The sequence below is a fragment of the Apostichopus japonicus genome, chromosome 12 (assembly GCF_037975245.1).
Source record: "Apostichopus japonicus isolate 1M-3 chromosome 12, ASM3797524v1, whole genome shotgun sequence".
NCBI lineage: Eukaryota > Metazoa > Echinodermata > Holothuroidea > Aspidochirotida > Stichopodidae > Apostichopus > Apostichopus japonicus.
The window spans coordinates 18,688,960-18,706,398 of record NC_092572.1 but is presented as its reverse complement, the minus strand read 5'-3'; the positions used below and the strand labels follow the sequence as shown (position 1 = coordinate 18,706,398).

General features: G+C 37.2%; 1 protein-coding gene across 5 annotated transcripts in view; it reads left to right on the top strand.

Moving 5' to 3' along the window:
• The window catches only part of LOC139977147 (uncharacterized), a 43,293-nt gene that overhangs the window by 20,591 nt on the left and 5,263 nt on the right, over nucleotides 1-17,439 (top strand). For 3 of the 5 annotated variants that reach the window (XM_071986296.1, XM_071986297.1, XM_071986294.1), the window contains 16 exons: nucleotides 527-781; nucleotides 1,713-1,826; nucleotides 2,542-2,667; nucleotides 3,379-3,501; nucleotides 5,406-5,528; nucleotides 6,110-6,235; nucleotides 6,724-6,858; nucleotides 8,127-8,282; nucleotides 8,571-8,723; nucleotides 9,042-9,161; nucleotides 9,771-10,019; nucleotides 12,070-12,333; nucleotides 13,037-13,159; nucleotides 13,994-14,335; nucleotides 15,755-16,018; nucleotides 16,725-16,847. In XM_071986296.1, coding sequence (XP_071842397.1) covers nucleotides 527-781; nucleotides 1,713-1,826; nucleotides 2,542-2,667; nucleotides 3,379-3,501; nucleotides 5,406-5,528; nucleotides 6,110-6,235; nucleotides 6,724-6,858; nucleotides 8,127-8,282; nucleotides 8,571-8,723; nucleotides 9,042-9,161; nucleotides 9,771-10,019; nucleotides 12,070-12,333; nucleotides 13,037-13,159; nucleotides 13,994-14,335; nucleotides 15,755-16,018; nucleotides 16,725-16,847 — 2,796 coding nt within the window. The remainder of the gene's footprint in view (nucleotides 1-526; nucleotides 782-1,712; nucleotides 1,827-2,541; nucleotides 2,668-3,378; nucleotides 3,502-5,405; nucleotides 5,529-6,109; nucleotides 6,236-6,723; nucleotides 6,859-8,126; nucleotides 8,283-8,570; nucleotides 8,724-9,041; nucleotides 9,162-9,770; nucleotides 10,020-12,069; nucleotides 12,334-13,036; nucleotides 13,160-13,993; nucleotides 14,336-15,754; nucleotides 16,019-16,724; nucleotides 16,848-17,439) is intronic. The other 2 variants (XM_071986295.1, XM_071986298.1) reach the window with 2 other exon arrangements.

Here is a 17,439-nt window from a genome sequence, read left to right as displayed (position 1 = left end):
ATGGAAGACTGAATCAATGTAGGGGAACTGATATGCAATTTGTGAAAGACCACTAGATCAAACTTCTTTCTGTGGGCTGCATTTCGTGCTTTAGACTAGTTATGAGTTCTGTGGCCTTACATAGTTCACCAGAAGTTGTCTATAAACTTCTCACGATGGCCTTAGAGAATAATAAACTGATGAAGCAACATGGAAGACTGAATCAATGTAAGGGAACCGATATGCAATTTGTGAAAGACCACTAGATCAAACTTCTTTCTGTGGGCTGTATTTCGTGCTTTAGACTAGTTATCAGTTCTGTGGCCTACATAGGCTACCAGGAGTTGTCTATAAACTTGTCTATTAAGTTGATTCTTGATCTCCACAGGAAGTCAACAAATAGATCACACTTCCCTCCCCACTCCCCTCCGCCGTCCATCTCTGGGCAAACTTAGCTTTGTATATTTCTATTTTCAAATTGATTTTTGTGAGTTATTAGTAAGCTGTCTGGAGGAATAAGTGTGTTTGATTTTATAATCTCTCACAGCTGTGGACACGACTCCTCCACAAGTAACTTGTCCAAATGACGTTACCGTCCAGGTTCTCTCTGGCAACGAAGGCAGTATCGTCACCTTTACGAATCCATCGGCTGTAGACAACTTTGGAGACGTCTTCATTGTCGGCGACATTGAGTGGTATTCTGGCTTTTATTTCCCACTCGGTGAAACAACCGTAGAGTATGTATTCTCAGACGACGCTGGAAACACGGCTACCTGCATCTTCTGTGTCGCGGTTATCGCAAGTAAGATTTAGAATGCAGGAATGGGATATAAGATCAATTTGCAGCAGGCCTGGGATATTATATCAATTTGCAGCAGGCCTGGGATATAAGATCAATGTAATATTTTTGATTGATACTTATAATCAAGCATAAATGGAAGACTTTTTTCCATCCAATTTTCATCTTTTCATAATTTCAATTTTCATGTGAGATGGTGTATTAATATACAGACTTATACCTACAAGTAAATATATGTAAACTGAATCAACCAAAATCAAACCGAACTATGTGTCTCATTGCTTGAGGAATACCTTTTCCTCCTTCCGTTGTTAGAAATTAACTTTTCAAAGTTGATTGCAAATGTACTCATACTAGCAATATGAATGACATTAGGCAATAAAAAGTATAAACCATGGTTATTAAAAAAACAGTTTTGAAACCAAAGAATGCCTTTTTTGGAGAACAGCAAAACGATTTCCAAGAAATATGCTAACTGCATTAAAAAGGAAGGCCCCAAAACAAAACAAACAAACAAACAATGTTACAGTCCCAGAACAGGTTGCTTTTAAAGTAATAAATAACACATGTGGACAATGAATGATTTGTATAGTAAAATAATTGCTGATTGGTATCTAAAATTCTGCTTATAAGAAATGAAACTGGAAACCCAAATACCATGGATTGGTGAAATAAAAGACTGAGTTGAAATTTTACATCAATTTTGAAGAAGCTAAGGAGGTACTCAATTGGCTAGAATGATATTTTAAGCAGGGACTTGTTTCGACTTGTGTACATTTATGGAATCTTTGAAATGCTTAAAAAAGAAACATTATAACATAGTACCTAATGGTGACACTTTCATTAGCAATTCTGAATTATGAGAAAGCTATTGACGTAGAGATTTGCTTACTTAAGGTAATATAATTTTCTCTGAAAAATTTCTCATTTTCAGGTTCACCGTGTGACAGCAATCCTTGCCTTAATGGTGGTGAATGTCTTGCAGAGAGCCTGTTTGATTTCACATGTTTCTGTTCGGGATGCTTCCAAGGGAATCTATGCCAGATCCGTAAGTAACACTTCTCATATTTTAGTTTAAACGAAGGTGTTTTTCATAAGTTAGACTTGCTGAAGTTTTGCTGAGATCGACAAGCTCGAAAGACTTCAATAATCTTTTCAGAAACCAAAACATTTATAGTTTACCAGTACGCTTAATTGTTCGTAGTTCATTTTCATGTCATTAATATGAAAAGTATGGAAAAGGGAGTCTCCCCAGAGTGCTCTATGTAAATGCGAAGAATTCCGGGCCTAGCTGATGTGAAGGTGTGTTGAATAAGATCAAGCTTTGAAGAAGAGAAAATGTTCTTCAACTGTTAGTTTATGAAACAAGGTGGTATAAATATTTCTCCTGGTCAGCATATTGCTTGTTTATGTTATATTTCTATCAATAAAATATATTTATTGCAGTTGATTGAGACTGGAATGATAGTTTAGTGAATCCAATGTGTTAGGACATGCAGCAATCCTCTGGCCTCTGGTGGGTTACAAAACCTGGGTCCCCTATCCCCTGGTGTGTTTAAAACCAGGGTCCTCTGGCCCCTGGAAGGTTACAAAACCAGGGTCCTCTGGCCCTTGGTGGGTTTCAAAACCTGGGCCCCTGGTGGAATTTTGAACCAGGACCTAATAGCTGGAACACTCAAACAGCTCCATTGCCTTCATTTTGATGAATTTTTCAGTATTGATCAGTCCTCTTGTTTAATTTAATTGATTGTTGATATCTGCAGCACTTGAAGACCCTTGTACTTTTAACAGCTGTCTGAATGGTGGAGAATGCGAAGTCTTCGTAGGCTCGTGCACTCAGACCTTCTGCGAATGCCAGTCCTGTACTCGAGGAGAACGCTGCGAGATCAGTAAGTCGATGACTGTACTGCCCCATTTTGACATTTATAGTAGTTTAAGGATCTTGATGTATGAATAATGTCACATATAAGACATTACAAATGTTGATAGTATTACTCAGGTAGCCAGGATATGAAAGAGTTTCAAACTTCCTGCGTGGTTTCCTACATGCACCTGTATTCTCCTACATGTGTTCTCTTTATCATGGCATGAAATATATTATATATGCCATATTTATCATGGCATGAAATCTGTTACTTATGTTATATTTATCATGGCATGAAATCTGTTATGTACGCCATAACTATCGTCAAGTATGTATGTACATATACTACTGCACCGACTTGATCAATAAATGGAATGAATCGAATTGATATCTGCAAGAGAAGTTGATCCGATCTGGTCAAGTTTCTTGATCCCTACGGCATTTTGAACTCTGATTGCATTATTGAATCAAGCCAGTGTTGGATAAGATCGAATTAAAGTGGAAAACCCTACAAGCATGTTAGCTAACAACTCGTAAGTTTATTCAAAGTTAATTTTATAAAGGGTGTCATATTTTTAATCGTGAATGCAAGACATTGCTCTTAAGTTTTTATTGTTATTATTTCAAAACATTTTCTAAGTAGTTTGCTTGATAAGATATCCTATTATTCGTATACAGTATGTCCCTCCACCCGTCATAGCCCTGTGTCACTAGTATATTTCTTTCTTCCTTCCAGTGGTCGATCCATGTTCTGAGAACTCTTGTGCTAATGGAGCCCAGTGTGTACCAGATCCTAATGACTGTAGTGCTTACTCTTGTACCTGCGCTGGTTGTTTCACTGGCACTTTGTGCACAACATGTAAGGAATTTTATCATTTCATTTTAAGCCGTCTCGTTTTACAATATAGTTTTTTCTTGTCTCCCCCCACCGATAAGGAGATAAAACATGATGGAACTCTCTCAGGTCAGCCAAACTAATTCAAGAGCAATCACCTCTTTGAAATTGGATGGAGTATTAATGAATGCATGTTCTTCCAGCGATTGCATTTGAGTAGGATAGTAACAGTGCGGGTGTGGGCACAAAAGTGCTATAACAGGCTACCACACAACTGGGTGTTTGAACCTGTAGTTTCCCACTGTTTTGACATAAGTTGTAAATTAACTGTCATCAGGGGGTGGGGTGGGAAGGGGAGGGGCTGTTATATTAGATACAGTTGCAACCGAGACTAGTAAGATTCAACCGCAGGAACCATGATAGATATGGCTGCATAACTGCTGATTGGGCGCCAATCTGTGAAGAGGGAAAAGCTCTGTAATGTAGTTATACTGTAGCTATGTTAGTTTTAGTTATGTTTCATCTATATAGTTATATGTTATATGTATATCATATGGTATGTATATCTAGTTATTTATTTGTATATATAGTTATGTCTTTTTATATATAGTTATGTTACATATATGTATATATATATATATATATATTATCTTATTTAAATACTGTATATGTTTATATGTAATTATGTTTTGTATATATAGTATACATTTGTATATATTGTTATGTATTTTTATATATATAGTATGTTATTTATATATTATCTAAGTTATATATGTTATAAATGTTTTTATATAGTTATTTATATATATAGTTATATATATATATATATTTATATAAATATATAAATATATATTTATATATTTATATATTTATTTATATATATATATATATATATATATATATTTATGTTTATATTTATATATTTATATACATATATATATTTATATATATATATTATATATATACATATATATATATATATATATATATATATATATATATATATATATATATTATGTTATCTAAGTTATGTACAGTATATTAGTTTATAGATAGTTATGTTATGAATATCGTGTTATCTATTTGTAATATAGTTATGAATTTTTATATATAGTTTTTTATATTATTATGTTATCTATATATGTCTATATAGTGATATATATATATACATATATATATATATATATATATATATATATATATATATATATATATGTAGTTATCGTTATGAATAGTAATGTATTTACAGCTCTGTAATGTCATTAAAAACTATAATGGCATGAGCAAATGATTAGGGATGAAATAGGCGAGGCCACCACCGTCAGTCAAATGGAAAGGCCAGTCGGAGAATTTATTTTATCCAGATGGGGAAGAATGAGGTGGCTCCTCCGAGCCATGGCCGAGCTGTCTATAAAATCCCATGCCCCTGACCTACATCAGGGGGGAATTTAGAATCCCCTCCCCTTACTTATTAAATCCTGTACATGTTACTATTAGTGACAGAGAAAGTGAATCGATCAGTACTGTTATTCGGGTTTTGTTTTAAATTAGTAATTATTTAATTTTTGATTTATAACGTGTTTGATGACATACTGCTAGAGAAAAAATAAATAATTGGAAGTAATCTAACAACAATCTGGGGGTGATAGTAGAAGCTTGCTGAATTTCACAAATTACGAGTTGTGTCAACATTGTAGCCATGTTTGCATGATAGCATATACTTCTACGGAGCAATATCCAATAATATACATCCTTTACAACCACATGTGAACACTATGGCATCATATGGTCTGCCTCAAAGTATCATCTGCCGCAGGGTTTCATAAAATGTATTTTGGTATAAAACAATTTAGCATGTTTCTGATATTAATAATGTCACAGTTTGTACACTCTCTAATAACTTAATTGTTCTCTTCCTTTTTCCTCAGTGTTTGATCCCTGCAGTCTCAACCTTTGTCAAAATGGAGCCTTCTGTCTAGCCACAGGGGATTCATGCTTGACGTATTCCTGTACCTGTCAGGGTTGCTTTGAGGGTTTCAATTGTGATAGAGGTAAAAGTCTTTTAACCCTGAAAACTCCAACCAAAATCCTTAGCATTACTTTCGATACATACTCACATGATCTTGAGCTCAGGAGTGTTAAGAAAGCTGTCAAAGTTATGTTAACTATTCCAATTATAAAAAAAATGCTTGTAAGTGGATTACAAATCAATGTAATTTATAAAAAGTGCTCAACTGTTGAAGTAAAAGAAATACTTTCAAAATGTGACATATGTTAAAAATGTTGGCTTTGGATTTTTACAAAGGTTCAATTTGTTGGACCATATTTAGGCCACTTTGCAGTTTGCCCTGTCAAATCAAGTCATGTGACCGACTCTCCCTCGATGATTGTGCCCCTTGGAAAATTGTACCCTATTCCGCAGCTCCAGATTAAGGGTTTTCCTCTAAAACTTGGGGGTTATTGTCAAAACCCGATCAATGAACAAAGAATTGTTCTTGTTTACTGAATTTAAAATCAATGCAATGAAACTCCATGCCATGGAGTCAAGGACCCTAGTTACCTGGTATTATTATTATACTAAGCAGTCCTTAATAAATATTTAATGTTTAATTGTCCTTTTTTATTTCGTTAGCAATACCAAATCCATGTTTAAATTCCCCATGCCAGAATGGTGGATTCTGTCAACGACAGGAAGGTTCATGTTCTGCATTTACCTGCATTTGTCTTTCTGGCTTCAGCGGTCCAACGTGTGAAACAAGTAAGCATCACATTAATGATCCTCCGTTCGAGTTCACATTTATGTTAATAACTCACTCACTCATGTTGCAAGCTACATAAATGTAAGCAAAAATGCACATTAGGCTTTATATCTTATTATCTTTTAAATTTGTCAATATGAATGTCAATATATATATATATATATATATATATATAGGTATAAATAATGTACACTCGTACAAAGTTTGCGCTATTACTCGAGTTAGATAGCTAATGATCAGGTTGTCTGTCTGTAGCGTGGTGCTGTTATTTTTTCCGTTTTTTTTCTATGTCGACACTTTGACAAAAGCTCAGTTCTTTTGTTCAGCAGATTTTGGTTTCTCAGCCGAAGTATTTCCACCTTCTCCTCAATACAGAGATTACATTGATCCGATGTACGCATTAGTGTATTAGATTCTCGGATTATTTTCCACGTGAAATATATATATATATATATATATATATTAATAATAATTTTGCATTCCGTAGGGTCTATCGTGGTGCGTAATGCATGCTTACGATTCCCGTGTCAGAATGACGGCTGCTGTGTGTCATTACCAAACGATAACTACAAATGCCTCTGTAGAGATGGCTACACTGGTGTTGACTGTCAGGATCTTGCAGGTAAGTTAAAACCTAACATTAAAGTCCAATTTGTCAGTTTATCATACAATGCAAAACTGACTGGAAGTATTCATATTATATTGCTATGTTTACTTGATAATTGAAAGAGTACAGAAAGTTTGTTGTTGCAAGAAGCTGCGAAATGTCTTTCAAATTGGAAGTTAAATTTGTTGTAAGAAGTCGCACGATAGAAAATTAAACTCATTACAAGCTCACTTCTTTTAGTATTCCGTACTTGGTTTTGGTGCTTGTATTCGTTACTGGGTATTTGGTAGTTTGATGTGGTACTTGTATTCGGTACTTAATATCCCAATCTGAAATTGAACCAACCAAAGTCAGCCTCAGTCCTAGATACTTTGACAATGTGAGCAAGTTAATGACAAATACTTATTATTCTGACAAACTTCACTCTCAGACAATTAGGATTAGAATGATATAACTTAAATGGAATAAGAGATTCAAGTTTTCTTTTCTTTTCTTTCTTTTCTACTAGCCATCATCTTTTATTAACAGAAATATCCATGTTACATTCTGTGGCACCCCACATTCTCAATACTAATCTTTTCTAACCCTGTCAGGACTTTTAGAGTCATCATGTGATCCCAGCTGTAGTTCTGTTCCATTTTCGCCACACAATTCCAGGCTAGATATAATTGAAATTGATATTGAAAACTATTTATTTCCGCTTCACCATAACATAAACAAAGTGAACATATAACATTTGAATATATGATACAAATACATTCCATAGGAATTAAACAATTGATATATACAAAATGATGTGTAGTGGGGGAGACCTGGCAGAAGCAGAGCTTATCAAGGTCATGGCCCCCAACATGAAACACACCCTCCATCAAAATACACCTAAGCATAGGAAAAGAAACTAGAAACTTTACACATGCTTATTTAATAAAGATCGTTTTAGTTGTTTTTTAAAATGTAAAAGCTAGTGATTTTGAACTGTTGACCTGGGTATCTAGGGTTTTCAAAAACCTAGGACTAGAGTATCTAATAGTTAGTTGAGAAGTTGCAGAAAAGGTATGCTCACGAAATAAATATTATGACTACATATGCAAGTTTTATTATCCTAAGACTGACAAATGTTCCTTAACTCCCAGACCAAGGCTTATAATCAAACCCAACTTGAAAAATTTAGTTTCTTTTCTACAGTCACTATAGTCATCTGTTACTTTAGATGAACAATTCATGTGTCACATCCTGTGGTCTGTTATCATATTTTTCAACCCATGTTCCTCCTTTCCTGTCAGGCATTTCAAATTCACCGTGCGATTCCAATCCCTGTGCCAATGGAGCTACGTGTCTTAACAGCTACAGTTCGGAGTCCAATGTTCAGTTCTTCATCCCTCAATATACGTGTATTTGTCCAGTTGGCTTCTCTGGGATGGACTGTGGAACATTCACCTGTAAGTCTTGGGTGCTCGTCAAATCAAGCACAAATCATCTAACCCGAACATAACTTGAGAATTCAGGATTTGAATTAGTCCCGCATTTAGTCGGAAATTTTAAGCAAAACAAATAAGTAAGCGAGCAGTATGAACAATAGGATAAGGTAAGTTGTTGCAAGATGGACGCGTAGTGACACAAGAACCAAAGGGCAAGGTTAATATAAAGAGGAAATCCCACACTTTATATAGACATAATGGTGCATTCTTCTTTTCATGAATTTCAACATTATTTTTTTTCCTCAACAGTTGAGAATGATGTTTTGGATCAGTGTAGCCAATCCTCAGTTATTTGTAGGAATCAGGGTACCTGTTGGAACACTTACTGTAGCTTTAGTCAAGCGATGGGAACGTATTGCAGTTGTCTAGAAGGATTCTATGGCAACAGATGTGAATTTAGTGGTAGGAAAGCCTTTCTTTATATTTCAGTTATTTAGTTCCTCGCAAACAATGTACACAAATATATATATATATATACTATTTAATATATATATATATATATATATATATATATATATATATATATATATATATATATAGTAAGCCTCGAAGAATGTGAATAATTTTCTTTTCTGCTTTTGTGTGTTTACTGCAGTGAATTGAAAAGACGAAGAATAATAATATATGATAACATTATGACCACTTTGCAAAAGGTGATCGAGTTTGGTTTATGTCATTTGTTGGAGACCTGTTCAATATCATTTCCTTGTATTATTACAGTGACAAATCCCTGTCTATCAATGCCCTGCAGAAATGGAGGACAGTGTACAAGCTTCACAAAGTACTTTGTTTGCCAGTGTGCCAACGGCTTCAGTGGTGATACTTGCGAAATTGGTATAGGTAGGTACAATGCCTCACGTCCGTTGGACGTAAATCTTTCTGGAGGACTATCTTCCTTGATGCTTTTCATCATCTGTATGCCAATTCATTAAATTCATGCAAATTATTATATATATATGCATACCCTGGGGTGTGTATGTGCGGGTGGGGTGGGAGGGGGGTTGAACAGCGTTCTTGTATATATTGGAGTAACCATTGCAAAAGTACAAACAACAAGCTGAGCTAATAGCCAGTTCTGTACCGATTGTGTGGTGTTGATGTAAATATTATTGGCATTAAACCTTTGAGTGGGCAAGGAAACTTAAGTATCTGTCATTTTGTTACCGTGTAGAAGTATGTCTGCCACTGAAGTGCCTAATTAGTACATAACTTGGTGTATCTATGACTCTCTCATAGCTTATGCCATTGTTGTGTTATGGGGTGTTGTGGGGTGTTGTTACGTCCTACGCATGCAGCTATGCTGGAGCCTGGCTGCAGTGATGCTGAAATATCTATCCTTTTGCAGCAGCCCCTTAAGGGGACAAGAACAGCATCAAGCTGTGTGGAAGTAAGTACCAACCTGTCATTGAATTGTCTGTCATACTTATGTGTTTTACAATTACCTCACAGTGGACGTCAGTCCTCCAACCATTGATAACTGCCCTTCGGACATCACAGTAACAGCAAACCCCGGAGAGACTTACGCGGATGTCACCTGGCCAGATATTATCGTCTTCGATGACAGCGGTACCGTTGCATTAGTCCGCAACACCGGACGGCCCGGCATTTATCAGATTGGCGTTTATACCATCATATACCAATACCGAGATGCAGCAGGCAATGTAGTTACATGCACATTCATCTTAACCGTACTGGCTGGTGAGTGAGTGACGTTCACTAAGAAGAGTAACCTTCCCTGAGCTTTCAGTTCTTTCCATTGCTTTAAAAGTTAAAACAAAGTATGATCTTTTCAACGATATTTATAGGAAGTGATATTCCTATCAAACCTTTTTGCGAATTTGGGAATTATAAAAAAACAAAAACAATTTTCAACCCTTTGTCCCTGCATGATATGCCGTGATGCGGTAAAGTGTATTGAAAGATGGTGATCATGAGGACACAGGGGCAAATCTAATATTTTATATACGTAGCGATGTGGCACCAGGATTGTTGAAGCTGACCCCACTGAGGAGGGTATGTGGGGTCCTCACCCCCCCCCCCCCCCAAAAAAAAAGGAGATATATTTGAGATGTTGTATAGTGCATTCTGAGACATATTTAGACTATACATTCAGTCTCAAAAACGCACGCTTATTCTTGTAAATTCTTTGGAATTTTTTAGTGAGGGATAAAAAGAGGTAAAAGTTACACCCACTCCCCTCCTCTGGATCTGTAGTTGAGACTTGCCATGTTAGTAATTTTAGACTAACTGACCTCATCATATTGTCCATATAGAAGTACATAACTATTTTCCACTGCAACAGCATTCACACAAAGTCTCTACCACTGTCAATGTTGTATACAAACTCTTTGACATTTTTCTTGCTGTGACAGATACTAAGGCATATCAGTTCATGAAATTAAAGCTTTCCACCTCCTCCCCCCCCCCCCAACTACAACCACTTTCCATAAGCTCTATCACATTGGCATGCTTGCTACGAAGGCACTGCAATCTAGGTGACTTTTTTCACTTTGAAAATAGGACTTTCTGGAGGTGTTAATTTATGTTCTTACATAACTGCAAAAGTTTATGCTTATTTGTATAGCATGGTGTGGTATATAAGAAAGACACTAACTAATTACATATACAATCCAGTTGTACAATAACAACAATTAGATCAAATAGGTGGGAGGAAATATGTAAGTGTTGGTTTTTGGTAAGACAAGTGTTTCTTTGTTGTTCCCCTTTCAAATCAAGTACAGCCTGGTTGAACAGTCGTGTAAGGTCTGCTATAAATTTAAGCCATTTTCACCCCCTCTCAAGCTGCAGCACCCGTAGCACCGTGTGACTCTACTCCTTGTCTGAATGGTGGCACATGCACTACTGTCAGAGTCGTATAGTTTCCTTGCGTCAGTCATATGTGCAAAGGCAGGATCTTTGTGTTGCTAAGGAGCAACAAATCCTGTCGTCTGCTTCTCGTGTCTATGTACTTTTGTGTACAGTCCTGACAAGCTGCGTGTGTTCGAGAGCCTGCAGTTCGAATCTTCGAAAGAAAATACTTGAAATAGCAATTCTTTAATTAAAAATTGCAGTATACAGTGGAAAAATGTACCACTCAGCTAGATAACATTGTTTGCGTAGCTTCACTAGGAATGTGGTAGCTATGAGATCGTGATATTAGTGACAGTAGAATATGCATTCAAGGACTACTATAAGAGTTGAGTGCTTCAAGGGAGCATGTCACATGACCCTCCATGGTTGGTACGTTTATTTGTTTGTTACCCCATTGACCTAGTCGGTCCAGGTTATTGTATACACTGATGTTGTTAGGTTTACATGTATAAATATATGATTGTTAAGCATACAGCAGGATTTTCTGTGACTCAGAATTTTCCAAGTTGCCTATGTATCGTAAGTATGTATGTATGTTTCGTTTGCCAGAGGTAGAAACATGTGTTTTCACTCCCACGTGTCCCACGTGTCAAAACCACAGGTTTTCTACACTTGTTTGCATGTCAAAATGTGTGAAACACATGTAATTTAACATGTGAAACTGGTTCCAAAAATTACAGGGATTTCCATGTGTGTTCATGTGTGTTTCCATCTTGTGTTTTACATATGATGGCAGGCATTGTTTGTCAGATGTTTTCTTGGCAAGGGATGATGTCATCTCTACATCTCAAACATTCTCACCCTGCCGCCCAAACTTACGAATCGTCAATGGATTGTATGTGACAGTAGTTTCGTGAACTTTTCTTCTCTACAAAAGGGACAGGTACTCCAGTGGATAACGAACCTCCTGTAATTTCTGGTTGCCCTGGTGATATCACAGAGACAACATCTTCAAATTCAGCTTCAGTTACTTGGGTTGATCCACGTGCTAATGACAATTCTGGAGTAACTGCGCTTGATTCAAGGTCTCACTTCCCTGGGCAAGTTTTCGCTGCTGGGACCACCACCACCGTTTCTTATATCTTCATGGATCCATCAGGGAACAGAGCAGTCTGTAGATTTGATGTGACTGTTATTCAAGGTTAATACAATCCTCCTGCCTCTGTACCCTACACAACAGTTCTTACAAAAAAAAATCTACTACCATAGCGTTAGGCCTAATGGATAGGCCTAATCATGATTTGTATCTCCTTCCACCCTCACGCCCAAGTCAAACTTAACGTGATATTATGAACACAAATCACCCAATCTTCATATTTAACAGTCAATATCGTTATGAGAATGAAGCAAAGATTCTTCTTTGATAAATTAGCATCAAGTTAATGATTTTCAGTTTTGGGCATGGATTTTCCAGAGGCGATTGTGGTCGCTATGTATTTCATTAAATTGATTAAATACGAATATTTTTCCGGAACCAAAAAAGCAAAACAAAAAAGGCCCATGCATGTATTTTTTGAAATCAACATTGAATTAACTTAAACAAATGTTTTAATGTTAAGTAGACTAAGGTAATAAAAACTTATCTTTATGAGAAAGTTTGTCCAAATTGTACGTTATTCTTTAGTTAGCCACCATGATTTTGAACTTCTTCTGATTGTGAAGTATCCAAGACTGTGTCTTTGTTTGACTTGCATGGTATTGACGTGTGAAACTGATACATAGGAATGTTTATTTGAAATTTGGCAAAACAATACTGGGAATAAAGCTGAATGATATTTACTACTACTTTTAATCAATTTGAGCAGATGTTTTTCAAAGTTTTTCATCATTTAATTTCTTGACAGTGGAGACAGGTTTTTGCTTAGTAAACCCCGACTTTTGTCAGAATGGCGGAGTCTGTAATGATGGTGTTAATGGAGCAGTTTGCAGTTGTGCAGGAGGTTTTGCTGGTGAACGCTGCGCGCAGGGTGAGAATAAAACGCCACATCTTCTTGACCTTGATTTCTAACTGTGTGACCGGTCATGGAAAGAGTATGCTTAAATCTGCTTGCTAGTTATTGTTTCTGTAACCTGGTTGAATACGAGCTTGTAAAGTTGGCCCAAGAGGGTAGGATAGTTACCTGGTGTTTCTGTTGCTATGGTAATGTGTCACTTTATAAAATATGTCTAGAAAATGATTTAATGTGGCTGTTTTAATGTTGCACCTGTATATGATATTGTCTTTAACGGAGGCACAAGGCCCACCCATCATCTTTAGCTTATATGACAGAGGATTCATGTGAACAAGAATCTCTCCCAGCCCTCCCGTCAAACATAAAGCTAAACATCCAAAGTGATTGTGTTTTGGAGCTTTCATTTTGTAAATTTTTGATGTCGGCGTGCCACTATAGGATTAGAAACCTTTCTCTTTGGTTTTTTTTTCAAATATTTTCAAGGTGAGTGTTGACATTGACACCAACGTCATGATTAGATAATGTTAAAGGGCGGCATTATGTTAAATTCAAAACATTTGCAAATCCATCTCTATGGAAGAAAATTGTGATTAATAAAAAATGACAAACAATAAAAGCTGAAAGACACATGATGGGCTGGAGGATTTCATAATTATTTGTACTAGATCAAGTCTTCAGCCTTGTGTGTTGGAATACAAAATGAAAAATCTATTATTTCATCTCCCAAATGGAATGATATTTTCCTTAGCGGTTTGGAGAGGTTCTTCAGACAGTTACCGGGTGTAGAGGATTTAACGTTACACTTGTGGTGTCTCCTTCTGATTTTTTCCCTGTTTTCTACTAATTCAGAACTGATACTGGTGTCTTCCTTACCAAGTGGTGTGTTGCTATCTCCTAACTTTGGAACTCTTAACGTAGAAGGCCCTAACGTGGGATATATCATCCAGGGTAACAGCACAGCTTTAAACCTAGAGGTGTTCTCTATAGACATCCGTCAAGGAGACGAAGTTCAATTTGGTGCTGGTTCTGTTGTAGGCGTTGGTACCATTGACACCTTTAATGGTGTTAGTGGTGCGAATAACCTTCCACAAGCTAGGAGACTCTTCCAAATTCCTAGCAGCAGCTGCTGGGTAACCTTCAACACAAATATGGATGGGATGAGTGGTATAGGCTTTGCTTTCAGAATCACTGGTAAGTAAAATTATTCACTTTAATAGTCAGTTGTATCGTGGGAAGCTTCTGAGCGACAACTGCATGGTAAAAGTGTCTCTATTGGTTGTGAGCTGGAAGGGTAATAGTGTAGCACATTCATTAGGATTAGAAGGCAGGACAGCAGAGGGTTAACAGCGTCTCTAATGGGGTGAGCAGGAGGGGCGATGGTGTAGCACATTCATGGGGTTGGGTCAGATAGGTAGAGAGTAGTAACAGCAACAGAGTGGAGTGTGAGGGAGAGAAGAGATGTAGCAATGACATAGTATTCTTGGGATGGGTCAGCTGGGAAGAGAGTGGTAACATTAACAGAGTGGAGTGTGGGGAGGGGGAGGGGAGAAATGTTGCAGTGACATAGTATTCTTGGGTTGTGCCAGCTGGGAATAGATTGGAAAGAGTCACATAGTGGAGTATGATTGGGGGAGGGGAGAGATGTAGCAGTGACATCGTATTCTTGGGATGGACCAGCTGGGAAGAGATTGGTAACAGCAACAGAGTGGAGTGGGGGGGGGGTAGGGAGGGGATTGATATGGCTGTGACATCGTTTTCTTAGGATGGATCAGCTGGGAGGAGAGTGGTAACAGCAACACAGTGGAGTGTGAGGGAGAGAATAGATGTAGTGGTGACATAGTATTCTTGGGTTGTGCCAGCTGGGAAAAGATTGCTAACAGTCACAGAGTGGAGTGTGGTGGGGGGGGGGGGGGGAGGAGAGATGTAGCAGTGACATAGTATTCTTGGGATGGATCAGCCTGGAAGAGAGTGGTAACAGCAACAGAGTGGCGTGTGAGGGAGAGAAGAGATGAAGCGGTGACATAGTATGCTTGGGTTGGGTCAGCTAGGAAGAGATTGGTAACAGTAACAGAGTGGCGGGAACACAGCAGTCTGTAGTTTTGATGTGACTGTTATTCAAGGTTGTTTTTTTACCCCATTGACCTAGTCGGTCCAGGTTATTGTATACACTGATATTGTTGGGATTACATGTATAAGTATGTAATTGTTAGGCATACGGCAAGGTTTTCTGTGACTCAGAATTTTACCAAGTTGTCTATGTATCGTATGTATGTATCGTTTGTCACAGGTAGAAACATGTGTTTTCACTCCCACGTGTCCCACGTGTCAAATCCACAGGTTTTCTACACTTGGTTGCATGTCAAAATGTGTGAAACACATGTGATGTCACCTGTGAAACTGGGCCGTAAAACAAAGCGATTTTCCTGTTTGTTCATGTGTGTTTCCATCTTGTGTTTTACCTATGATAGCAGGCATGTTTGTCAGATGTTTTCTTGGCAAGGGATGATGTCATCTCTCCATTCCAATCATTCTCACCCTGCCGCCCAAAGTTACGAATCGTCAATGGATTGTATGTGACAGTAGTTTAGTGAACTTTTCTTCTCTACAAAGGGACAGGTACTCCAGTGGATAACGAACCTCCTGTAATTTCTGGTTGCCCTGGTGATATCACAGAGACAACATCTTCAAATTCAGCTTCAGTTACTTGGGTTGATCCACGTGCTGTAGACAATTCTGGAATCACTTTGCTTGATTCAAGGTCTCACTTCCCTGGGCAAGTTTTTGCTACTGGGACCACCACCACCGTTTCTTATATCTTCATGGATCCATCAGGGAACAGAGCAGTCTGTAGTTTTGATGTGACTGTTATTCAAGGTTAATACAATCCTTCTGCCTCTGTACCCTACACAACATTTCTTACAAAAGAATCTACTTCCATATGTTAGGCCTAATGGATAGGCCTAATCATGATTTGTATCTCCTTCCACCCTCACGCCCAAGTCAAACTTATCGTGATATTATGAACACAAATCACCCAATCTTCATATTTAACAGTCAATATCGTTGTGAGAATGAAGCAAAGATTCTTCTTTTGATAAATTAGCATCAAGTTAATGATTTTCAGTTTTGGGCATGGATTTTCAAGAGGCGATTGTGGTCGCTATGTATTTCATTAAATTTATTAAATATGAATATTTTTCAGGACCAAAAAAGCAAAACAAAAAAGGCCGATGGATGATTTTTTGTTGAAATCAACATTGAATTAACTTAATGATATGTTTTGATGTTATGTAGACTAAAAATGTAATAAAAAACTTGTCTTTATGAGAAAGTTTGTCCCAATTGTACGTTATTCTTTAGTCAGTTACCATGATTTTGAACTTCTTCTGATTGTGAAGTATCCAAGACTGTGTCTTTGTTTGACTTGCATGGTATTGACGTGTGAAACTGATACATAGGAATGTTTATTTGAAATTTGGCAAAACAATACTGGGAATAAAGCTAAATGATTTTTACTACTACTTTTAATCAATTTGAGCAGATGTTTTTCAAAGTTTTTCATCATTTAATTTCTTGACAGTGGAGACAGGTTTTTGCTTAGTAAACCCCGACTTTTGTCAGAATGGCGGAGTCTGTAATGATGGTGTTAATGGAGCAGTTTGCAGTTGTGCAGGAGGTTTTTCTGGTGAACGCTGCGCGCAGGGTGAGAATAAAACGACACATCTTCTTGAATTTGATTTCTGACTGTGTGACCGGTGACAGAGAAAGCATGATTCAATCTGCTTGCTAGTTATTGTTTCTGTAACCTGGTTGAACATGTGCTTGTAAAGTTGGCCCAAGAGGGTAGGATAGTTACCTTTTGTTTCTGTTGCTATGGTAATGTGTCACTTTATAAACTATGCCTAGAGAATGATTTAATGTGATTGCTTTAATGTTGCACCTGTATATGATATTGTCTTTAACGGAGGCACAACGGCCCACCCATCATCTTTAGCTTATATGACAGAGGATTCATGTGAACAAGAACCACCCCCAGCCCTCCCGTCAAACATAAAGCTAAACATTCGTTCGCATTGGGAGCTGTCATTTTGTAAATTTATGATGTCACAGTGCCACTATAGGATTAGAAACCTTTCTCTTTGGTTTCTTTTAAATATTTTCAAGGTGAGTGTTAACAGTGTTGACAGTGACACCATGATTAGATCATGTTAAAGGGCGTCTGTATGTTAAATTCAAAACATTTGCAAACCCATCTCTATGGCAGAACATTGTGATTAATAAAGATTGACAAACAT